Source organism: Oncorhynchus keta, chromosome 32 (genome assembly GCF_023373465.1).
Source record: "Oncorhynchus keta strain PuntledgeMale-10-30-2019 chromosome 32, Oket_V2, whole genome shotgun sequence".
In the NCBI taxonomy this organism is placed as follows: Eukaryota; Metazoa; Chordata; class Actinopteri; order Salmoniformes; family Salmonidae; genus Oncorhynchus; species Oncorhynchus keta.
Window position 1 is genome coordinate 30,213,478 of NC_068452.1, and position 25,151 is coordinate 30,238,628.

Below are 25,151 nucleotides of genomic sequence, written 5' to 3' on the forward strand. Positions count from 1 at the left end.
TTGTTCTCTTGATATGTGAGGTGAGTCTCCGTTTGAGTTCTGGTTTAATTTTTTGACCTCGATAGACCACTTTATCAACACCCAAACCAAAATACTGACACAATCGAAACCCCTGATTTATGTATCAATAAAGCAGGGAGAGAATAGGCATAGTATTGCAGAATATTAAAAGGAGGTTAACTCCACTCCACTTCATCGCCATGGATCTCTCCCTTTCACCCTCTGTTTCTGACACGGTCTGTGTGCTCTGGGGTATGTACTGAGGTTTATGCCACTTTGAGATGGCTTGAAATTGGTGACCTAGATGCACAACAATGTATTGTAAACCCAGGGTCTCCTCTCTCCTCTGACTAGGCTGTGAGCTGAATGACACCCAGAGAAAGGCAGTGTTTGAAATAGCGGAGGATTTGTTGGAGCATCAGTTCTTTATCCGAACGGTCAGTCTAAGTCTTTAGTCCATCTCCAGCCCTCTCCACACACCCCATTAGCAGAGATCACTTGGCTTAGTCAGTGACACAACAATTAACATAGTCCAATGACAGCCCAACCCCTAATCTCTGCTCCCCTTGTGTATAGATGTGTCTGAGTGCAGAGGCCAGTAAGGAGATGCATGTGGTGGAGGTACAGGACAGAGTTGGGGAATGCTGCAAGCCAGTGCCCATTGCCACACTTCACCCTATGTGCCAACCTATGGTCAGTTTCAGTGGGTTTGAGCTCATCCCACCTGTCATCTTCAACCTTCGCTCTGGGCAGGGCCCCCTTTTCATTTCTGGACAGCATTTGACATGTAAGTAATTGAGATGGGAGAAAATGATGTTATTGTCTAGAGAATGGCAAAAAAATAAATATTAATCAGAAACTATTTGTATGTCAATTCTGGGACTCTGTTCTTTATTTGGCTTTAAGTTCAATTCAAATGATACCTGGAATTGTTGTGCTGTCATAGTGGTCTATGAAGAGGAGGAGGAGGAGAAGGAGGAGGAGGAGGAGAAGGAGGGCTTCTAATCAACACCTCCACTTGGTAAGTAAACAAATCTAGAACTTCAGAACATGGTTACCTATTTTGATCCCTTATGACATTGTACAGTTCAGTATGAAATAGTTATTGTGTTTTTATTTCAGATCACAGTGGTCTTCAATAACATGATCGCATTTGAAGGACTTCAATAAAACACAGCATAAAAAGTAGAACCTTTGAGTTTTGTATATTTATTCATCACGGAAAGTGCATTGTTATTGCAGGATTAATATTTCACAATAGATTAAGATAATACTACAGTATTCTTTCAAATGTATGAAAATACAGAGCATGTGAGTGCATAGCATAACTGGAGTAAGGAAGAGGCAGAAAGAATCACATAGAAGCAGCAGCATCAGTGGTCACATAGCTATCCAATATCATGATGGTCTAGTTCTTTACAGTAACAAAGGTTCTGATTACTCTATAGGAGTGGTGAGAGGGTAACCATAGGGTGGAGGGATGGTGTTAAGAGGGAAAGTTCAGCCCCACAGGCACAGGGAGGGACAGAGGCAATAGGCCTTGCTCCCAGGGGACTTGATCACCAGGTCCTTAATGATCTCTGTCGTGCCGAACAGAGGGAACAGCTTCTCATTGAAGCTCTCATTGTAGGTGTAGATGTGGGAGCGGCTGTCTACGTCGTAGAAGGACAGCTGGCCCTGGTCGTAGTCCAGGTAGACGGCCACCTTGCGGGGGATAAGACCAGGCGGCAGGGCGGTGAAGGGCACAGTCAGGGCCTTGAGCTCCGTGCCCCTCTCCAGGCGCAGGGTCAGGTAGCCCGTATCTGTGTTCAGGGACTTGAAGCCCTTCCTCAGGGCTGACTCCTTGGCCACACCCAGCCGAAAGTCCCGCTCCCCCACCTCCACCTCCCAGTAGTGGCGGCCAGAGTTGAAACCCTCAACCCCTGTGGCGCACCACCAGCCATCGAAGCGCTGGTGGTAGTTTGGCACATCCTTTCTCTCGAAGCCGCAGCGCATCTTCTTCTCGTCGTTGGAGATCAGCAGGTCAGGGTTGGCTGTGTCCAGGTCAAGGGAAATCTCCACTGCTGCATTAGAGATCCAGTCCCATACTGGAATACAGTGGGGCAAAAAAGTATTTAGTCAGCCGCCAATTGTGCAAGTTCTCCCACTTAAAAAGATGAGAGGCCTGTAATTTTCATCATAGGTACACTTCAACTATGACAGACAAAATGAGAAAAAAATCCATTAAAAAATCACACTGTAGGATTTTACATTTATTTATTTGCAAATTATGGTGGAAAATAAGTAGTTGGTCACCTACAAACAAGAAAGATTTCTGGCTCTCACAGACCTGTAACTTCTTATTTAAGAGGCTCCTCTGTCCTCCACTCGTTACCTGTATTAATGGCACCTGTTTGAACTTGTTATCAGTATAAAAGACACCTGTCCACAACCTCAAACAGTCACACTCCAAACTCCACTACGGCCAAGACCAAAGAGCTGTCAAAGGACACCAGAAACAAAATTGTAGACCTGCACCAGGCTGGGAAGACTGAATCTGCAATAGGTAAGCAGCTTGGTTTGAAGAAATCAACTGTGGGAGCAATTATTAAGAAATGGAAGACATACAAGTCCACTGATAATCTCCCTCGATCTGGGGCTCCACGCAAGATCTCACCCCGTGGGGTCAAAATGATCACAAGAACGGTGAGCAAAAATCCCAGAACCACACGGGGGGACCTAGTGAATGACCTGCAGAGAGCTGGGACCAAAGTAACAAAGCCTACCATCAGGAACACACTCCGCCGCCAGGGACTCAAATCCTGCAGTGCCAGACGTGTCCCCCTGCTTAAGCCAGTACATGTCCAGGCCCGTCTGAAGTTTGCTAGAGAGCATTTGGATGATCCAGAAGAAGATTGGGAGAATGTCATATGGTCAGATGAAACCAAAATATAACTTTTTGGTAAAAACTCAACTCGTCGTGTTTGGAGGACAAAGAATGCTGACTTGCATCCAAAGAACACCATACCTACTGTGAAGCATGGGGGTGGAAACATCATGCTTTGGGGCTGTTTCTCTGCAAAGGGACCAGGACGACTGATCCGTGTAAAGGAAAGAATGAATGGGGCCATGTATCGTGAGATTTTGAGTGAAAACCTCCTTCCATCAGCAAGGGCATTGAAGATGAAACGTGGCTGGGTCTTTCAGCATGACAATGATCCCAAACACACCGCCCGGGCAACAAAGGAGTGGCTTCGTAAGAAGCATTTCAAGGTCCTGGAGTGGCCTAGCCAGTCTCCAGATCTCAACCCCATAGAAAATCTTTGGAGGGAGTTGAAAATCCGTGTTGCCCAGCAACAACCCCAAAACATCACTGCTCTAGAGGAGATCTGCATGGAGGAATGGGCCAAAATACCAGCAACAGTGTGTGAAAACCTTGTGAAGACTTACAGAAAACATTTGACCTCTGTCATTGCCAACAAAGGGTATATTAAAGTATTGAAATAAACTTTTGTTATTGACCAAATACTTATTTTCCACCATAATTTTCAAATACATTCATTAAAAATCCTACAATGTGATTTTTCTGGATTTTTTCCCTTCTCATTTTGTCTGTCATAGTTGAAGTGTACCTATGATGAAAATTACAGGCCTCATCTTTTTAAGTGGGAGAACTTGCACAATTGGTGGCTGACTAAATACTTGTTTGCCTCACTGTACATAACAGATTAGTAACAAATATTAGTCAAATAAACAATACGTTCTGTGAACATCACATCTGACTCTGTCAATGCCTATCCAAGGCATCACATACCTGAGTGAGGAATGTAGCGGGCAGCACCTATCTTCTGAGTCCTCTGCTTCCATATGAGCCACTGTTGAGGGATGGCTTCCTGCAAGCACAAAGATGAAGAGAGAGAAAAGCAACTTTGGTAAATATCAGAGCTGTTATCATGAATATACATGAATTTATTTTAAAGGGGGACAATTGATATTTAAGGAGGCCCCCACCTTGTCCAGGCCCTGTGTCAGTAAGACCCACATGAGCAGTTCCATGGCTGTCAGGAGGTTGGGCATGTGGCGACTCCTCCATGCAGCCTGGAGGTCCTCCAGAACTTGAGCCACAGCCTCCCCAGGCCACACACTTTGCTCAGGTTGGGCTCTCAGGTCCTTGGTCCAGTTGATGATGGTCCTCTTAGCGTTCTCCATTTCATTCTCACTGAACAGGTCCTGCTTCCTCCACTCGCTCTCCTCTGGCCAGCCATCCGACTGCATGGGCCTCTTCTGCTGACAACAGGTGAAGACTCATTCAACACGTGTTTGGAGAATGTCACCTGCAAGCTATACAGTATATATTAATAGCTGTTACAGTATATTGGCTCCTGCTCTCCATACCTTGCTCTCCAGCAGAGACGCCCACTCCAGGATGAAGGCCCTGCAAAGAGGAGTGGGCCAGATGTCCTCTAGTTTCCAGATGTTCTCCAGCACCTCAGACCTCTGCAGAGAGGATATAGACAAGTGGGGGATTTAGTAGACTTGTTTATCCTCCAAACTAGACCTGATAATGGATACTTGTATAATGGATGTTACGAAAAGGTGTGTATATATTTCAGTGTACCTGGCACACTCGATTGAGATCTCTAGCCAGCTCCACTATAAACAGCTGATTCTCTTCCAGTGGCTCTCTCTTCTCATTCTTCGCCCTCTTGCGAGATTCCTGACAGACAAAAAAAAGTGTAAAGACTTAGCCATAGAACACATAGAAAGTAGCAATAAAAAGAAAATATTAGGAAAAGAGGAAAGGAAACAGAAATTTGTGTTTTACTAGTGCATTGGGAAGTAATAAGGTCAACCCAGAAAAGGACCCACTTGGCCTTAACAAAATGCACACCATGCTCTTCTCCTTTCAGCAGGAAAGAAAGAGATCTCCTCTCTCCCATAACCCCCCTGACAGCATCTATTATTAAACTAAATCAAATCAACAGTCCGTGCAGGTTACTTGGCCCTGCATGCTCACTGCTGCTGTCTCATCTGCCAGCAGTAATCTGTTTTCCCTGGGGTTTTCCACACACACACACACACACACACACACACACACACACGTCAACTGTGATTTGTAATAGGTAATTAAATCAAACTACAGAAACAATTAAAAGCTATCTACTTGAGTAAGCATGTGACTGGTGACGCTACCATGACAACCCCTCCACAGCCATTTCAAGGTCACTTTCCTTTACGATAAAATCTTTGACCGTAGCAAAAAAGATTTGAACAACAAAACATGTAAATGGTGTTTTTGTTGTTTGGAGGATTTGTAATGCATGACAGGAGTTTGACCAACTGTACCTTAAGCTTGGCTGTGATGTTCTTGACCGGCTCGACTATAAAGTGGAAACACTGCATCATCTTGGAAACTGTGCTGAGACTCTACAAAGAAAAAGACAGATAAAATAGCATTTGAAATGTACCTTGACAGACAGGGAACCTCTACTTGACAGAATATACACTACCCGTGTAAGGATTTCAGATTGACAGGTGCTACTGCTGAACTAAAACCACACCACTGATCTGATTCAGTGGCAGCAGGACCACCTAAATTCTCTAAGGGGACTCAAATGGTTTGAAATCTAAAACTACCCCTGCCCTACTTTCATTAGAAATGTGTCAGCTGTTCCACCCTACTGCCCAATATTCTGTCCCGAGTCAAGTTAAAAGACATTGGCATCATGGCCAAAGGAGTAACGCAGCTCCACTGTTAAGAAGATTGCTTTAAATCGTTAATCATAGTGCGGAGGGACAGGCAACACATGGCTAATCGTACTGGACCAAATCCAAACAGCAACACCTCTGTGGTCATCATAACATGAAAAATACCTCCCCTTTGGTATTTTTAATGATACTCTGACCTAGTTATTGTGTGGATGTTATTCAAGTCATATTATCATTGTGAGGTAAGCACGGGATCCTACCCACTTTTAGAGCCTGGGGCATCAACTGATCAGTAACTTGGTTAGGATCAGTGATGAGTCAGAGCAGAGGTTACTTGGCCCTCTGTAACGTGACTGGCCCTGCATGCTCTTTGCTGCCAGCAGTAATGTGTTTGGCCTTTGTTTTTCCATAACACAGACACAGCAGGGTAAATGTGGCACGTGAGTTAGGTCAGTGTGCCACTGAAGCCCTTGGCATAATGACTGGCGCAAAATAATAATATTGATAAATGAAATGCATATTCATCGGCTCACATTGTGGAGAGCAGAACCAGATGGCATTTGTTATCAAATTCATGGTAAACTCATGTCAACCTTTAGTAATAGAATACAAATAAATACAATGAAATGGAATACAATGCAACAAAAATGTGAGTAGGCAAATTAAATCATGAAAACAAAAACAGGAAACATTGTTCAGGTATTCAGAGTAGGCCTATGTGTATTACATCTTTTGTTTGAGTGACAGTGACCCAGTTACAGACCAGTCTAGACACACGCAGTCTGCGCACAAAGTAATGAGTAGGGTCGTGTGACTTTGCGGCACTGCCAGAGTGCTTGATCCTATATATCCTTGGTTGACATTGCAACATGTCGAATTTTACACTATGCATGATAGTTAAGTTATTTTTGCGACACTAAACAATGCCATGCTGTTATGTGACGTCTGTGGACTTTCATGCAATCGAAATGAATGTATTATATTTGATAGAAGATTTGACACAATCATGCAGTTGAGTCGTACAAACTTGTTAGACATACCTGTCACAATGTTGTAATGTAAGCCGATTGGTGTCTTCTATACACAGGAGTAATTCTATTAGAGAACAAGTTGACTGTATGCTGCAGTATGACTGACCTTGTTTACATACACGATTTTCCTAGGAACGAAGATGGTTCGGCTCTCTCCGTTTTCTCAATCCGAAGGCAGACAAACAGCCGCGCCATGATTGTTGTGGTACATCAGTTGTCCACAAAGTGGAACGGCGGGCTGTCTAGCTCCCGCCTATCCTTTCTCTGGATTGGTGGATACATAGCATTATTGTAATCCCGTTTTGAATATTCGATTAGGTTCGTTGACGTCAACCGCGTGTATTCAATGGAGAGAGATACTATGCTACTACAAAAATAAAAAAGATACTATGCTACTAGACTAATTTCATATGCATAGCCATCTCGAGACAACTCTGATGTAAAGTGTTTTTTCTCAAAGTTGGCGGGATGTCACCGTGTCCTACTTATATCGGTAGAGGAGAACGAAGGTGTCTGTAATATAATAAACGTGGTAATTTTTTTTTTTAAAGTAGACTTTTAATAAATACATTTCTATAGCTTCCAATATATTTTTACTCAGTTGGGGGAGTGCCAAGATGGAGGCACGGTGGCATCAAAACTGTGTGTATGTATAAAGCGTTGACTTAGCCCTGTTTCCCAAAAGCATCTTCAGGTTAAGTTCATCTAACCATTTTAATGATTAACTTAGCCTTAAGATGCTTTTGGGAATCCGGGCCCTGTTCAGTACATTGTAAAGGCATTCTCTCTGTGGTATGAACCAGTGTTCACTACTTGACATGAGAATCTGAGTTTCAGAAGCTGAGTAGTTAACTGTGATATATTTCAGGTTACTTCAAAAGCAAGTTCCATTACAACATGGCTAAAGAGAGAATCTATTTATCCATTAGTTTCAAGTTTTAATGTCTCATGCAATTAAATGCCTTTCTTGCAAGCTCCAAACCCAACAATGCAGTAATCAATAACAGTGTAGCACTAAAAATAACACAAGGTAAAACAAAAACACACAAGATATAAAAACAAGAACATGAGAAAGTAAGAAGGCTATATAAAGGGTCAGTCCAATATCATATTTACAATGTACTAGGTGTGTGTGTGTGTGTGTGTGTGTGTGTGTGTGTGTGTACTGAACAAAAATATAAACGCAACAATTTCAATGATTTTATTGAGTTACAGTTCACATAAGGAAATCAGTCAATTGAAATAATTTCCTGAGGAACCTAATCTATGGATTTTACATAACTGGGAAGGGGTGCAGCCATGGGTGGGTCTGGGACGGCATAGGCCCACCCACTGGGGAGCCAGGCCCAGCCAATCAGAATGAGTTCTTCCCCAAAAAAGGGCTTTTACATACAGAAATACTCCTCAGTTTCATTAGTGCAACAAAACTGTACATTTTAGAGTGGCCATTTATTGTCCCCAGCACAATCAGCTTCTTGATATGCCACAACTGTCAGGTGGATGGGTTATCTTGGCAAAGGAGAAGTGCAACTGACAGGGATGTAAACAAATGTGTGCACAACATTTGAGAGAAATAGGTTTTTGTGTGTATTAACTTTTATTCCAGCTAGTGAAACATGTGTCGTGTCTTTGGCTATGCCGGATTAAGTTATATGACATGCTATTCTATAAAATTAATTATCCGTAATTAATATAACCTGATTTGAGCTAATCATGTAAATGTATTTAACTAGAGAGTTGGGCACCACACAATAATATTTATAGAGCTGTTCACTTCCGAATAAACTCTTAAAGACCTTGTAATATTTTACATCAATAGCAGTCAAAATTAATCGTCATCTTAATTCAGTCTCATCTGAATGTTGTAAATTCTTGGTTATCTGCACGAGCCCTGGCTAACAAGTTGAATCAGCAATACAAAATTGGGTTTAATTATTTATTTACTAAATACCTAACTAATCACACAGAATTACACATACACATAATTAAATCATAACTTGATTACAAATGACGTCATAAAGGAAAACGTTCCTAGCGGGCGGAACAGATATGACAGCTTGTTACACAAAAGAAAAGTGGCTGGGTTTGAGTGAAAGAGCGGGAAGACTGAGGAACAAAGGAAGAAGCTGTGCTATCGTAAATACAGTATCTTATGCATTCTAAATTACCACCCATTTGGAAAGGGAAAATGCAATGAATATTTACTCTGAACTGAGCTTCGGTAGGTTGGTGGTAGATGGAAGGCCGTGTTGCCCAACCGAGTCCTTTGTCCTTTGAAGAATGTATCTGCTGGTAAATTGAATATATTGTAGTAATGTCGTTGTGTGGTAGACGGGATACTCTGTCTGTTCCTTCCTAACCCTCGTTTGCAGTGGCTGTTGCTAACTCAACGGCTAGGAGGTATCACTTCTGTAGTGAATAAGAGTTCAAAGTTCAAGCAATTCGCAACCAAAGCTCACGCTGATGTTGGCTTCGTTCTGTAGTTATTATCTGAACCATTCTGACATCGGACCGTCGTCCTCACGTCCTCGGAATAGGAGGTTATATTGTCGTCAAGGGCTTATATAGGAAGGGAGAACAGGGCGTGTTTGAAAGGTTTTATAGCCCATGTCTCCACCTGCAGAACCACTCCTTTATTGGGGGTGACTTGCTAATTGATTATATTTTCCCACCTGTTGTCTATTCCATTTGCACAACAGCATGTGACATTTATCAATCAGTGTTGCTTCCTAAATAGACCGTTTGATTTCACAGAAGTGTGATTGACTTGGAGTTACATTGTGTTGTTTAAGTGTTCCCTTTATTTTTTTGAGCAGTGTAGTTCATTTCCCCCCACCGTCTGATGTTCCCAGAATCTCTATGTTAACCAAGGGTTTTGCAAATGTAACATCAGTAGGGTAGAGAGAGGAAAAAGGGGGGAAGAGGTATTTATGACTCATAAACCTACCCCCCCAGGCCAACGTCATGACACATGGGACCAACACTTTACATGTTGCGTATATATTTCTGTTCAGTATATGTATAGGGTAGGTGACTAGACATCAGGATACCGATGCCCCCTGTATATAGCCTCGTTATTGTTATTCTTATTGTGTTACTTTTTATTATAACTTTTTATTTTAGCCTATATTGTAAATATTTCCTTCTTCTTGAACTGAACTGTTGGTTAAGGGCTTGTAAGTAAGCATTTCACAGTAAAGTCTACACTTGTATTCGGCGCATGTGGCAAATAAAGTTAGATTTGATTTGATATTTGATAAACAGCGTAGCAGCAGCGTAAATGATGATTCTATGTGAGTATGTGTGCGTGTCTGTCGTCAGTATAAATGTATGTGCATGTTATGTGTGCGTTGGAGTGTCAGTGTGCGTGAGTGTGTAGAGTCCTGTGAGTGTGCATAGAGACAGAGAATTTAAAAAAATATGTAGTCTGTGCAGCAATTCTGTTAGATATTTAGCATTCTTATGGCTTGGAGAAAACCTGCTCCAGAGTGCTCAGGACTTCAGACTGGGGCGAAGGTTCACCTTCCAACAGGACAACGACCCTAAGCACGCAGCCAAGACAACGCTGGAGTGGCTTCGGGACAAGTCTGTTAATGTCCTTGAGTGGACCAGCCAGAGCCTGGACTTGAACCTGATCGAACATCTCTGGAGAGACCTGAAAATAGCTGTGCAGTAACGCTCCCTAGCCAACTTGACAGAGCTTGAGGGGATCTGCAGAGAAGAATGGGAGAAACACCCTAAATACAGGTGTGATAAGTTTGTCGCGTCATACCCAAGAAGACTCAATGCTCGCCCATACCTGGGCACGAACCAGGGACCCTCTGCACACGTCAACAACATTCACCCACGAGGCATCGTATCCATAACCATGGTAGCAATTGAAAGGGAGATGATGGGAAGATGATTGGAGAAATTATTAGATCAAAGGTGAGGACGCAACAGTTCACCTGACACTCCGAATCCAAACATTACCCTCTTTATTTTCTGTGCATTTGACATTTACTGTACTTTTTGACACATTTCTTAATAACAAAATCTAAAACTACTCTGGATACATTCTGTAACATTATAAGACTATTCCTGGAGAATATGGGGTAGGTGTAACAAAAGACCCCATAAAACGACAAAGGTCTGAGTGAGTAGGTTCGAGAGGACTAACAGTTCTCTCCAAGTGGCCACACACCTCTCCAAAGTGTGCACAGTTCCGAAGCATTTTCAATGTACTTCTTTGAGTCAAAGAAGAGTCTTCAACTATAAGGATTTTTTGAGCTCTCCTAGCTGTGTTGTTGAGGAACTAGAGCAAGCACACTTGTAGTTGTTTCGTTTGGAACACAACCCTGCACTACAGCCATCACACAATCACTGTTGTTGTTTACGCAATCCAAAAACGGTCCATTATAAATCTGGATCAGGTGGGCATGATTTGAAAGCTTGTTCTATTGCCAATAAGACTATCTAAGTTATAAGATAACATATTACAGTGTTAGGCTTTCACAAAACAATTCAGAGAAACGGATTGTAATCTTGGTGCGCACAGAAAATAGTAATGAGTGCATTCAGGTGTGTGTGTACTGCAGCAAATATTCTTCCCAATAAACAGATCGTCTCTTTCTGTTAAAAAAAACAAACAGGGTATGATGCCATGTCATCTGGTAACTGTACATCAAACATAGTGATCATAAACACTGACACTGTATATGACATGAGTTTTACGATTTGGAAATGTGATGATCACATTTGGTCTCATGGATGTTTGTGTTGCTCATATGACATCAAAGCTGTATGTATTATATTCCTCAACATCTCGTCTTTCAGAATACATTGATTCATCTTCATTTACAGCATTTCCCTCACTCAGACAACAAAATATTTGCAAAGGTTGCCCAATTACTGGGAGTGATTGAGGAAACCTCTGTCACGCGTGGTGCTCAAGTTCAGAACAGCTGTCAGTCAATACCCATACAGCACTGTGAAGTTCAGAGCCAGAGCTCTGATGTCATGTATAGCATGATACTGTACAGTAACTGCATTCCAATTTAGGCACTTATTAGTGCCCAAATCTGTCATTTTCAATCCATACACAGGTACGAGTGTAAAGGGCTACGAAGATTAGGACGTTTATTGAAGAAAAAATCCACTGCTATTTGCTTTCCTTCATTGAAATCTGAAGGGTTATCAGAAAGTAATTGTAAATTTAACAAAGCCTGTCTTTCAATATAGCATGTGCTAATCCTTTAAATGCCAAATCTGTATGCTTAAATAGCTGTTGAGATGTCAATGATGAAGAGAGCACCCCATGTCACCTCTTTTTGTGTTCTGTATTTTAAGGGATCAAACGACCATAAGACCTCATTAACTATATGGGGCTCATCTTTTACGACAAGAGCTCAAGGGGATTACCAAACAGTTGCACTTTGTGTCTGTCAACCAGAAGACAGTGATGGAAGTTGTTCATCCTGTAGTGTCTTCTCATTCTGCCCCTAGGCTGTTTCCAGCTGTGCTGCCCAACTGTGAGGAGCTTAATGACCTCTGAGTTCCCCTGTTTGTTCTCTCTCTCTCTCTCTTTCTCTCTCTCTCTCTCTCTCTCTCTCTCTCTCTCTCTCTCTCTCTCTCTCTCTCTCTCTCTCTCTCTCTCTCTCTCTCTCTCTCTCTCTCTCTCTCTCTCTCTCTCTCTCTCTCTCTCTCGCTCTCTCATTAGACACCCAACAGCAGGACAATGGAACCCTTGTGGACACTTCATCTAATGAGTTAAATATATTACTGACTGTGACATTTTGTTTATGTGAGAGTATTGTCTCAAAAGTATGGGGTGGGTTGGTTCAGTTTTCAGTTAAAATGGTGTAATCTTCAAGACTGCAATTCTATAGCTGGCCACCAGATGTCAGAGGTCAAGCTTTTGAGTGACAATGGATGGAGAAGAACTTTGACAAGGCACAGAGGTAACATATGTTCATTAATACAGAAACAGATGCATCCATTTTCTTCCTTAGACTGTCATTATGACTTTTTTGCAAGTAACAATTTACATGATTAAGAAAATATAGATTACCCCCCCTGTATATAGTCTCTCTATTGTTATTTTACTGTTGCTCTTGAATTACTTGTTACTTTTATTTCTTATCCGTAATCTTATCCATATATCCAACTGCATTGTTGGTTAGGGGCTCGTAAGTAAGCATTTCACTGTAAGGTCTAGTGTTGTATTCGGCGAATGTGGCTAATACAATTTGATTTAATAACAGTTTATTATTTACATACATATGTTCAATGTGTGTGTACAGGTCAGACATAACTTGGTGGTGGGCTCAAAGTAAACTTACAGGTCATTAATTCACTTGTATAATCGTTAGGTTCCAGGGTCATTCAAAATGCACAAAAACACTGCTCCCACCAAAGTAAAGGGCAGTTTAGAGGGTTCGGAAAGTGAAAGTTAGACGTCCTCCAGTGATTTTACTTTTCCTGTTCAAATATCCCAAGTATAAATACATACACTAAAGGGTTCAAAAAAATATGTTTTGAGCAAAATAGTGTATTTGAGACAACCACAAACTTTAAGTTAACTTCAAGGATTTTGGAGTGGCAGGTTAAGGGCGGCAGGGAGCCTAGTAGTTAGAGCATTGGGCCAGTAACCGAAAGGTTGCTAGATCGAATCCCCGAGCTGACAAGGTAAAAATCTGTTGTTCTGCCCCTGAACAAGGCAGTTAACCCACTGTTCTTAACTGCCAAGTTGAATAAAGGTTAAATAAATCAAATACAAGGAGATGGTCAGATGTGATGTCATCAGACTCCTCCTTGTTTGAGGAACAATAGAGAACAAAAGAGGAAAGTACCACCTGCCTCTTCCCCTGCTTGTTCCATGTCATGTCATACAGTGCCTTGCGAAAGTATTCGGCCCCCTTGAACTTTGCGACCTTTTGCCACATTTCAGGCTTCAAACATAAAGATATAAAACTGTATTTTTTTGTGAAGAATCAACAACAAGTGGGACACAATCATGAAGTGGAACGACATTTATTGGATATTTCAAACTTTTTTAACAAATCAAAAACTGAAAAATTGGGTGTGCAAAATTATTCAGCACCCTTAAGTTAATACTTTGTAGCGCCACCTTTTGCTGCGATTACAGCTGTAAGTCGCTTGGGGTATGTCTCTATCAGTTTTGCACATCGAGAGACTGAAATGTTTTCCCATTCCTCCTTGCAAAACAGCTCGAGCTCAGTGAGGTTGGATGGAGAGCATTTGTGAACAGCAGTTTTCAGTTCTTTCCACAGATTCTCGATTGGATTCAGGTCTGGACTTTGACTTGGCCATTCTAACACCTGGATATGTTTATTTTTGAACCATTCCATTGTAGATTTTGCTTTATGTTTTGGATCATTGTCTTGTTGGAAGACAAAGCTCCGTCCCAGTCTCAGGTCTTTTGCAGACTCCATCAGGTTTTCTTCCAGAATGGTCCTGTATTTGGCTCCATCCATCTTCCCATCAATTTTAACCATCTTCCCTGTCCCTGCTGAAGAAAAGCAGGCCCAAACCATGATGCTGCCACCACCATGTTTGACAGTGGGGATGGTGTGTTCAGGGTGATGAGCTGTGTTGCTTTTACGCCAAACATAACATTTTGCATTGTTGCCAAAAAGTTCAATTTTGGTTTCATCTGACCAGAGCACCTTCTTCCACATGTTTGGTGTGTCTCCCAGGTGGCTTGTGGCAAACTTTAAATGACACTTTTTATGGATATCTTTAAGAAATGGCTTTCTTCTTGCCACTCTTCTTCACAACAGTATCTCGGACCTGCCTGGTGTGTTCCTTGTTCTTCATGATGCTATCTGCGCTTTTAACGGACCTCTGAGACTATCACAGTGCAGGTGCATTTATACGGAGACTTGATTACACACAGGTGGATTGTATTTATCATCATTAGTAATTTAGGTCAACATTGGATCATTCAGAGATCCTCACTGAACTTCTGGAGAGAGTTTGCTGCACTGAAAGTAAAGGGGCTGAATAATTTTGCACACCCAATTTTTCCGTTTTTGATTTGTTAAAAAAGTTTGAAATATCCAATAAATGTCGTTCCACTTCATGATTGTGTCCCACTTGTTGTTGATTCTTCACAAAAAAATACAGTTTTATATCTTTATGTTTGAAGCCTGAAATGTGGCAAAAGGTCGCAAAGTTCAAGGGGGCCGAATACTTTCGCAAGGCACTGTACCTGGACCACCTATTGAGATGTGCCTTTTGTTAAGTAAATCATGTGTTAAATGAGGTGAAAAGGAAACTAGTGGACATTAAGGCCAGACAGAGACAGCACACAGGCGCTGTGTTAAACATGTCTTTATCTAGAAGCCACCACCATCTCAATTAGTTTACGTGACAGACAGGTCTATAAATGATCATCAACTCCAATTCTCACTCTTACACTTGTACAAGTATTTCCCAATTGCTGTTTTTTGAGTAGACTTGTCTCTACTTGCTAACGGCTGCTGAAACCTCATACTTTTGTTTCAGACATGATGTGAGGGAAATATTACATACTTTTTCTTGTCATTCATACTGGTTTCTTCTCAAGCTTGTGCAGGGACTGTTAAGACAGGCAGCCCAGTTAACCAAAACAAAAAAAGCTTTTTACACAGCTATTCTCATTCACTGTTCACAGAGGTCTTGAATAAACAAAGCTAGCTACTTAGTTAACACTTCCCACAATCCCAATGCTGAATTGTATCTTAAAGGCCCTGTGCAGTCAAAATTAAGTTTTCTGTGTTTTGCATCATATTGTACAACAGCTGATGAAACTAACAAGATTTGATCAGTATTATTTCCTGGTTGAAAATACATTCTACATAGGACCTTCTAAACAGCAGGGTTTGCATGGTGAAGTTTCACCATGCCTGGTGACATCACCAGGTGGTAAATTAGTTAATAGATTAATAACAAAGAGTTCCAAACCTCTCTAACAATAACAACTAGTTTTCCCTTTTCTCCTCCCCACTCGGACCACAAATCTTGCTTGTTAAAACGTTTAACGCTTAAAAAGCTTAAAAGCAACAAAAAACAATTTTGATCATTTGAATAGAAAACCATCACAGTAAGGTACATTATTGTTACCCATAAATGATTTGATATAAAAACGGCTGCATTGGGCATTTAAGACCCGTTACCAGAACCAACACAGGTTTGGTGTTGTTGACTCACTCTTCACAGGTTGCAAGACTAACACACAGGTTGTAGCTGGCTCAGCTGTACAACCCAAGCTCAGCAGGGTAGGACATATGAGCATTTTACATCTCACGCTTATACGTTTTTGGCTCGTACATTGCACTAAAAGAGGAGAGTGATTTTACTCAGAAAAGGACTTGCTACAACACAGTTCCCCAAAAAAACAATAATCCAGATTGCTTTAATCCATAAAATGATCAAAAGGGGTTACCATGATTAAATGTAGAAAATATGAGAAACATTTATTTTAAATCGAAAGATCGTTCTTCCCTTTTTGGTGCTTTTTCTGTTCACAGCAAAATAGTCTTTGTTTTTCAGCAGCACATTTGTCATGGAGTGTCTTTCTACCTTTCTACCTTTGGCATTAGAACCTGCCACCTCAGACATATATAGTCATGGTATTGGTCATCTACAGGACAGTTTCCCTTTTCACTGAAGAATGGTAATCCAAGTCTTGCCAGTTCACCAATCTTATTTAGGCTCCAGTTTAAAATCACAACTGACAAGAGGTGTTTAGACATTCAAGTTTGTCAGTATGGAGTAACCCGCAATGTAGAATTTCACCATCTTTGGTCACTATCTTCCAGCATACTGTCACTGCAGGATGTTCCTACAGTACAGTCAACCCATTGGCTGCTGGATCTGATTCAACCTATTGAGAATGTGTGCATTTCCCCTGTCTGTTATCCTCTGACCAGTTTGGCACATCAAGGTGGATAAAAAGCATCAATACTCCAGTTGTCCTTGTCATCGTGTGTCAGTAGCGAGTCTGAGGATTCAGACTGGTAGGGTGGCACTGTTGGCATCCTGAGTGGATGGGCACTGAGTGGTTACTTCTGACTGAGTGGTAAAGTCTGTGCCAGGGTGCGGAGGGGAAATGTTCTGGGGATGAGGGGCGTCTATTACAGACCCCAGAATGTCAAAGGGCACTTCAATGGAGTGGCGGGTGCTCTCCTCATACGTTGGAGGGGGCTGTGGGAGAGAAATAGTAAGCTTTGGTTAACACTGCTTTAGAACCTAAGGTAGGTGGGTAATGGGTGAGTGGATGGCTTGATTTGTGTGTGTCGCGGCTTTGTGTGTGTCGCGGCTCATCATATCAAGCTATACTTTGTGGCAAAGTGAGCCACTTAGAATGAGTCACCCTCCTAAAATAAAGGTTAAATAAATAAATAAATGTTAACACTCATAATTGAGAGGCTATAAAACGTACTGAATATGTTAAACGCTATATATTCCACACACACAACAAAATAACCAATGACCCTCTAAAAATACATCCCATCTAAGGTTACATGCTCCATTTCCCAGGTGTAAGTGTTTCCTAGCGTGTATTGGCTGATACATGATCTCTAACATCAAACCTAATGGCATCATGTTAGCGTTTACATGACAGATTAGGTTGGCAGCACCCAGGCTGCCTTTAGTATCACTCCTCCAGTACAGAGCCTATCTCCGTCATCAGCCAGCTCCTCACTCCCTGACTAACCCCTTATCTTTTAATTGCTTGGGGCCCCGCAGGCGGCAAGGACAGCCCTGCACGCCTATAAAAACACCACACACGTAAAACGCAACAAAGTTTCACTCCAGCCCCTATGGGCCACAGCACATACAGAGCAATTATGGGCCATCAGAACCCCTCTAAAGTCTGACAGGGGCCACTTTGAGCTACCGGTGACAGGATGGGGGACTGATGGGAGGGCACGTATTCACTGGGACGTTTACTAAAGAAAAAGAGGGGCAAAAAAGACGAGTAAAGGAGGAAAAAAGCACAAAGCTGCATTCTCTGCCACTGTTTACACTGAGGACACAAGCTTTAATTATGTTTGATTTGCCTTTTTCTCATTACCTTGTTTGCTCGAGCATTACGCAAGTCAAAGCCCCGGCGAAAGATCAACACGGTACAACCTGGGAATGCGCAGTCTGTGCATCACTACAGCAGAAGATGAGATGATAGGGCTCCTATTTACGGCGTTCTGAATAGTGTTTCATCTTAGAACAAGCTCCAGTTATCCTGTGACAGCACATTCATAATGAACAAAAATCTATTTTATAGGTCACTGCACTTAGGAGTAAACAACAGATTATATATGTGAGGCTCTTTAATAATGGACTAAAGATTGACTTTGGTAACGTTCAATAACCTACACTTTCAGGCAGCGTTCAATACTTATGAGGACACATGCCACTTAATGCTACCCATCCACCCCCCGGTATCTTACCTCAGTCAGCATGGCGCCGTTGAGGCCGAAACGGTCAGCGATCATCATGTGTATCTGTCTCTGGCGGTCCTTCTTCCTGACACTCTCGTAGGAGGGCAGCCTGGGGAGGGGCGCCTCCAGGGAGGGCAGGCGGTAGCTGGAGGGCATGCCGATAAGGAACAGCTGCCCTGACTGATGGAGAGAAGAAGCAGACAGCCGGGGAACACAATGGAACAGTTAGAGAGATGTCACAAACACTTTGATGGAAGATACTGCTGGTGTCTGTTTGGTCATGGAGAATCCTTGTCAGTGCATCACTGCTGACTATACACATCAGAGCAATAAACCTATCTACACACAGCACAAGAAAAACATTGTACCAAAAAACAAATAAAATAAATATTATTTAACACTATAAAACATGACAAATGTATATATAATATGATATACTGTATAATATGATTTGATTCAATCTTGGAATTGGTCTGAGCTGGTATTGCTTATTTTATAAAGCAGTGTGTCGCTATACCCCCTTGAGGGGCCCCCTGGCCTGAGACTGGCGCTGCGCTGCTGGTTAGCTGCTGGTGATTATGGCTATATGAAATTGCATTGGCATAGCCTTGTTTGTTAATTTAGTAGAAAATACACTTTTGTATTCCTGTGCCCTTATCACAGTCAAGACACCTCTGTTTTATAAGTAAAATATTATGGAATATATAACAAAATAAATAGAAAATAATATTTTTGAAAAGCAAAGAATTGCAAGTGCGAAGTGAGATGCACATCTCATGACTGGAATGGTTACTATTTAAAAAGAGTGACAATGTGAGCAGGATCTCATGAGCTCAATTTTAAGTTGAAAGATAATTTATTCAGGGATATAAACCGTATAATTTCTTATTTTCGACAATAAATATAGATGTTAGTTCAGATTAGGTTCTGCCTGTTTGTTGGACTTTTCAAAATGTATTTACAATTTTACATTGCATGATTACGCATGAATGATCTTTTACCCCATCACACGACACATCTGCTTGGTGAGTAGGTTTACTATAATGTTCTCCCCTGTAACTTGTTTTTAAATGGCATATGAAAGCAAAAGTAGTCTATTCTATATTACATAATTAGGTTGAACTATAGCACAGTAGTAGACACATGGGATTCAGTTCCTTGTGCTTTGACTATAGAGAGCAATAGCCTATCAAATTGATGTGGATGTGTTTGCTGCTTATGTTGTAGACTGCAGTCCACCTGATCTTGCATGATTGATGTTATTTCATTTACTGTCTGACTAAAGAGCAAGGTGTAGCCTAGGCCTAATTCTTTCTCCATGGTTCTGACTTGTCTGCTCGTTGCACATTGCCTTGGATCAATCTGTGCGCTTAATAATCCCGGTGCAGGTATAAGCTACTTAATGATGATTGACGACCATTCAAATATGAATGCATTTATGATTACAGCAACTTTGGATAGCACCCCCCCCCCCACACACACACAGGTATCACTGGGTTTGACAACGTATTGACTGATAACGTATTGACCCACCCAGTGCTGGGCCTTCTTACCTGTGAGTGTGTGTTGTCGTGTATGATGTCATGAGTCTGTTCCAGACAGGGGTTTCCCACCAGTGTCTGTCTGCTGCTGTAGTACTGAGGAGGGGCATCCTGCAGGAGGACAGAGGGAACAGTGATTAATGTGAGTTAGACTATAGTATGATGAACCCTCCATTAGCACATTTACTACAGAGATGACTGAACAACTTCTAACAACCCTACATTTAAATTTGAGATTCAACGAGAATCTAATTAAAATAGAGACTGAATGTCGACAATCTGCTCAACGTTAACCTTGTACAACATTCCGAAAGTCTTGCGAGCTTACATTCTGTTTTGATAACGCAGTGGTAATCAGCCTGGTAATTACAAGGCTAGCCCAACGTCCCAATTAGGAAGGCATTCCCCAATTTCAGCCTCATTGAGCAATTGTCATGCCTTGTTTCATTCGTTTTGGTCCTGACTGTTTTAGCAATACCATAAATGATCTAGCCTATAAGATGACCACCCTTTGATTTCCGTGCCTCCTCCCAGTCCCACCCATTTCAAACAAGATTAGGCAGGCTCACACTGTATGAGGTGCTGGAATTCTTCAAAAGCCCTGCTGGAAAACTAGGTGATTTGCCTGGGCTTAAATTAGTCTCTTTGTATTGGGGACAATACAGTGTCCTACTGTGTCACCAGGGTCCCTAGCAAGAAACCACACAGTGTGACCTTTTCAGCATCTCTCTTTTCCCTTGTAACTGTAGCAGGTTCCTCTCAACAAGCATGCTCAAATACACATTATGGCCCCCATAGTTACTTTGGACGACATTACACAGCATTACAACAAAGGATTTTTTTTTGCCTGACAGAGTTCAATCCAGCATCACAACCGGCCGTGCTTGGGAGTCCCAATTGGCCCAGCGTCGTCCGGGTTAGGGTTTGGTCGTCACTGTAAATAATAATTTGTTCTTAACTGACTTGCCTAGTTAAATTAAATAAATGAGGATGCGTGATGAGTAGGAGAACGGTTGTAGCAATTTACATAGGACAATTTCTCCACTGTGAATCACGCATAGGGAAGCAGGCTTGTTCATATTGACAAAATGGTCACCTTCAAAACATCAGGGCCAGTTTTGATGTCTGCCCGAACGGGGACATCACTCACGTTCCCAGTGATGCAGTTTGACCTTTGTCACCACCCCTCCAGCATGTGACAGAGAGAGACGCCACAGAAAAATTGATGTCAGAGGTCACTTACCCTCGCTAGTTTTCACATTCAAGGGGGGAAAAAAAGTCTTCAGGATAAAAAAGGGAGATGTCCTTTTGTTTACTGCCTCTGATTCACCCAGTGTGAAAAGGCACAACCGTGTAAAATCAGAGCTGAAGTGGGGGGAGGACCCCATCGGCAGTGTGCCTTTTTCAGTGCCGCGACCTGAAGGAGAGCCATTGTCCCCAACACCCACAGGAGGGTCTGGCCATTATTCATGGAGCAAACTGAAGCAGGGAAAGGTATGTGGCAACAACACATATAGAGGAACGTAAACGTTCCATAGAAAACAATAATAGAGGCTTTTTTCCATGTGAGCCTCCCTCGAAATCTGGCTTGCCTTCAGGTTGGTGTCCTTGTAATGATCTTGTAACAAAACCACCCTCTTCTGCAACATGCCTCAGTTAACCAGTCACTATGACTGTATGGGTGACTGGATAGGATTTCAGGGAATGTGTAAACGACATAACAGGGACACCAAAAACAACAAACTGATTTCAACAAATCTGTTTCTATATAAAAACAACTTAAATCGTCAGGAAACTTGATTTTTTACTTTGCTCACACCGCCAGCTAGCTGTGTATTCTTTCACCCAGTACAGATCCCAGAGGTCATCTCCATACCCACCAAGATCTTTCCATGTTTACACCCTGTCACCCACTGTTTACTATATAGACTAGACTCCACTCCCCACACTGACAATATGTTAGGAAATAGTGACGAGCAATGTTGTCTGATGTGTCATGTGTGGGTTATTCTAGCTGACATGTACAAGAGGACAAGCCTGTCTATTCCTGACAAGAGACAGCAAAACTTTTCTCTAATCTGTTCAGGCCAGAGCCAAACATAGCAGAGACAAAGGAGATGTTGGTGTTTCCTGTCTGTCTGAGAAAGGGAACGAGTTGGAAGGTATGAGTAGTATCCCTGTTCTCCAGAGATAACATATTAACCCTACCCCAGGGACGCAGGTCAGGAAGAGGAAACATGGAGGATGGGCAGAAACTGAAAACTGACCTCCATGGAGAGTTTATACTTCCTGTTCCCTATTTCCTGTACCAGGTTAGGGACTTGAATATTGGTCATAGTTTGAAGTTGTTAAATATGTATGAACCTCCATACTTTGGGCATCCATCATGGTACCATTCATATAAGATACTGCCTTCATATAAGACACTGTCTACTAAGTTCTATTCTCTGGGAGGGAGAGGAAAGGAGGTCAACAATGATACTGAAGACTCCTCCTCTGTGCTAGTGTTTGTGTTCCTCACTCAGGGGAACACTGAATATTGTATCCAGTTTCTGGGTGAGATTTGCCAGTAGGCTGTGCAGGATATGCTTGTTTGCAGTCAAGATCAGATTTTCCTCCGCCCTGTGTTAGCCATTCATATGTTTTCATTCAACATGTTTTGTGTCAAATGTTTAGCTAAACAATCTGTTGTAATATTCTCATTGTAGTGGTGTTGACACATCACAAGATTGGCGCAAGTATCAATAGCATTTGTCAATGCTGCCTCGCCACACACTATGACTCATGATTCCTTTGGCACTCAGGGATAGTTATGGAAGCCGAAGTTCATAGCCAGAGCATTGTTAATTCCATGAAATGCAAATGCATGGTTTTACAGTGATCATATCAAGTTTATTCTGGGCCTGTTCCCATAGCCATGCAAATTAAACGTGCCAACTCTTAATGGCGCTACATTTACTTTGCATGGTACATTTGGCCTCAGTCACATCTAATCTGTATCTGTGCCTAACTTTAATTTTTGGTTTGTTTACAAGTGACACGTTCTCATTAATTGTATCTTTCAATAAAATATAGTGAGTGAGCTCAAGGTCCTTACCATGTCTCCATGGGTGTCCTTGCAGCAGTGAGGTTCTTTCCGGTATATGGACAGCAGCACCACGATCACCACAAAGAACACCAGACCTGAAACTAGTAAAGGAGAGGAGAAGAGAAAACTCATCACCCGCTGTTAACAATGCATCAAAATGATAATGGACACGCACTTGTACAAAAGGTACATTACGTAATGCCCCAGTCTAATTAATGTAAAGTAATATTTACTATAGTGTTCAGAACACTGTAATATGCTGTTGCTAGGGGACAGAGCTTTTCCTGCTCAGGTCACAGGTAATTAAGTTGAAACGCTGTGTGGACATACTGTGTAGACTATTTAATGGAACGCTATTCACAATATGTTTTTCAATCTGTGGACAGGGATAATTGGCAATCATAATGTTAGTCGCAGTCGATTTTCCACACTTCAAATTCATTTACTATCAAATATAAATGTGAAGTCAACCATGTAATTCATCTTCGGATACAAAACAAGTCCAAGAGGAACACTAGTAGCTTCAAGATAATACAGATAGGTTCTAGAAATAGAAAGCTTCATATCTAACGTGGTCGGCAAATAGCAGCTGGCGAACAGTGTATTCAACATATTCCTTATCACACCACCACAGCAGTGATTTGATGAGGTAAAAGGATCATCACTGGTGTGAACAACCTGCTGAGGCATCAGACTCCCCATCCAGATCTATAGCATAGGTCAGTGGTCCACATAGGCTACACTGTTGCAGTTTTCTACAACTTTACAATAGTTGTGCTTTGTCCAAAGAAAATGAATGAACACATACAACTGTTATTAATGTTAAAGGCAAAAGTGACATGCCAATAGGCCTGTTTATCATAACAGATGGGTTAATTACAAAAATATGCATAATATTATATCTGATTCTGATCTATGCTCAAATGCCACCATCAGTTTCATGGAATATTTGACATTTTGAGAGATTAAAATTTTACTTACATGCTGCCACAATGACCGTGAGTTGATCCGATGTTAACTGAGAGGGGTTGGTTGGAGTTGCAGCGGTGGACATCTCTGGCGAATAGACTGTCTATACCCAATTGAATCATGAAGTCAAGAGGGTAAAATGGGACTGTTTTCATCAAAGGGACCGAGATCATAGATTCTGATTATTTTTCTTATCTCTTGTACTATTCCAATGCAAGAGAGACGAGCTCCAAACAAGAGTCGGATCAGGAAAACTCACGTCGGTAAACATGCCACAGTATTTGAGTCCTAGGGCGCACTGTCGCGCTCCCAAATTCCGTGACGTCGCCGGGCACCGGACAACAAACAGTCCTTGTACGATGTTGATAGACACGCGCGCGCAGTCGCCAAGGAGGCAACTTGGCTGAAACGGGTTAATTAAGTAGCCACTGAACTCATAGCAGCACACCGAAGCATTTTTTCATAATGTTGAGACAAAGTAATAAAGGTTTTTCTGTTGCATTTTCTTGACAGATCATAGGCTAAATCCAACTTTACTCGATCAATCATTCAGAAATGCACTAGTTTGTATTCTTCATGACATACTAGATAGGTTTAACCATCAACCAGACTATAACACACTAAAGCAAATAGTTTATGTATTTGATTAAATGTAACTTATTGACTACGTTCACACAACATCACGCTTTACAATAACTCAAAGTGTACAAAGTAAGAAGCCTAAATAGTTCTCTTGGTTGGGAATCCCAATATTAGGGTCCAAATCAGCCAGGAGGACATCACATTCCAGCGTTGTAGTCACAGTTTACCTTGGAGATGCCTGTGATGGGATAGTGTGCAATGAGAGGGAACAGCCTGTTGGTGGAGTCCAAAACGCATCTCTGCTACATGTACAGTTCCTTCGGAAAGTATTCAGACCCCTTGGACTTTTTCCACAGCCTTATTCTAAAATATATTAAATAGTTTCCCCCCTCATCAATTTACACATAATACCCCAAAATGACAAAGCAAAAACAGGTTATTAGAAATGTTAGCTAATTTATTTAAAAAAAATTAAAACAAAATATTACATTTACATAAGTTGTCACACCATCATTACGCACACCTGTCACCATCACGCGCATCAGCACTCATTGGACTCACCTGGACTCCATTACCTTGTTGATTGCCCCTCCCATATCTGTTTGTTCCTCGGTCCGATCCCCGTGTCAGCATTGATGTCGTTATTTTTCCCCTGTCCAGACGCTGTTCCTGTTCTGTTTCATGTCTGTTGTTTATTCGTCTCCAGCGTCAATCCTCACATAAGTATTCAGACCCTTTACTCAGTACTTTGTTGAAGCACCTTTGGCAGCAATTACAGCCTCGAGTCTTCTTGGGTATGACGCTACAAGCTTGGCACACCTGTATT

At 41.8% G+C, this 25,151-nt stretch overlaps 3 protein-coding genes across 5 annotated transcripts; 1 reads left to right on the forward strand and 2 right to left on the reverse strand.

Annotated features, from left to right (window-relative positions):
- Position 1: 1 nt before the first annotated feature.
- npm2a (nucleophosmin/nucleoplasmin, 2a) lies at positions 2–1,191 on the forward strand. The gene is made up of 5 exons (XM_035747944.2): positions 2–252; positions 355–437; positions 577–787; positions 947–1,021; positions 1,123–1,191. Exons 1-4 carry the CDS (start codon positions 201–203, stop codon positions 1,003–1,005), a joined length of 405 nt encoding a protein of 134 aa, XP_035603837.1. The 5' UTR covers positions 2–200; the 3' UTR covers positions 1,006–1,021; positions 1,123–1,191.
- On the reverse strand, positions 1,190–6,921 carry LOC118365598 (butyrophilin subfamily 1 member A1-like). Of its 3 annotated transcripts, none has more exons than XM_052491322.1 (7): positions 6,826–6,921; positions 5,326–5,406; positions 4,598–4,696; positions 4,375–4,476; positions 3,991–4,266; positions 3,794–3,872; positions 1,190–2,087 (listed from the first exon to the last, which is right to left on the reverse strand). In XM_052491322.1, the coding sequence occupies exons 2-7, from the start codon at positions 5,383–5,385 to the stop codon at positions 1,501–1,503; spliced, it is 1,203 nt and encodes a 400-aa protein (XP_052347282.1). In that variant the 5' UTR covers positions 5,386–5,406; positions 6,826–6,921; the 3' UTR covers positions 1,190–1,500. The 3 variants fall into 3 exon arrangements, with proteins under 3 accessions (XP_052347282.1, XP_052347283.1, XP_052347281.1); XM_052491323.1 differs by having other exon boundaries at positions 3,991–4,263; positions 6,729–6,892; XM_052491321.1 differs by having other exon boundaries at positions 6,729–6,892.
- A 6,024-nt stretch (positions 6,922–12,945) lies between these two features.
- LOC118365600 (uncharacterized) lies at positions 12,946–24,055 on the reverse strand. The gene is made up of 5 exons (XM_035747945.2): positions 23,756–24,055; positions 22,784–22,875; positions 19,699–19,797; positions 18,155–18,325; positions 12,946–16,907 (listed from the first exon to the last, which is right to left on the reverse strand). The coding sequence occupies exons 1-5, from the start codon at positions 23,826–23,828 to the stop codon at positions 16,713–16,715; spliced, it is 630 nt and encodes a 209-aa protein (XP_035603838.2). The 5' UTR covers positions 23,829–24,055; the 3' UTR covers positions 12,946–16,712.
- Positions 24,056–25,151: the final 1,096 nt, after the last annotated feature.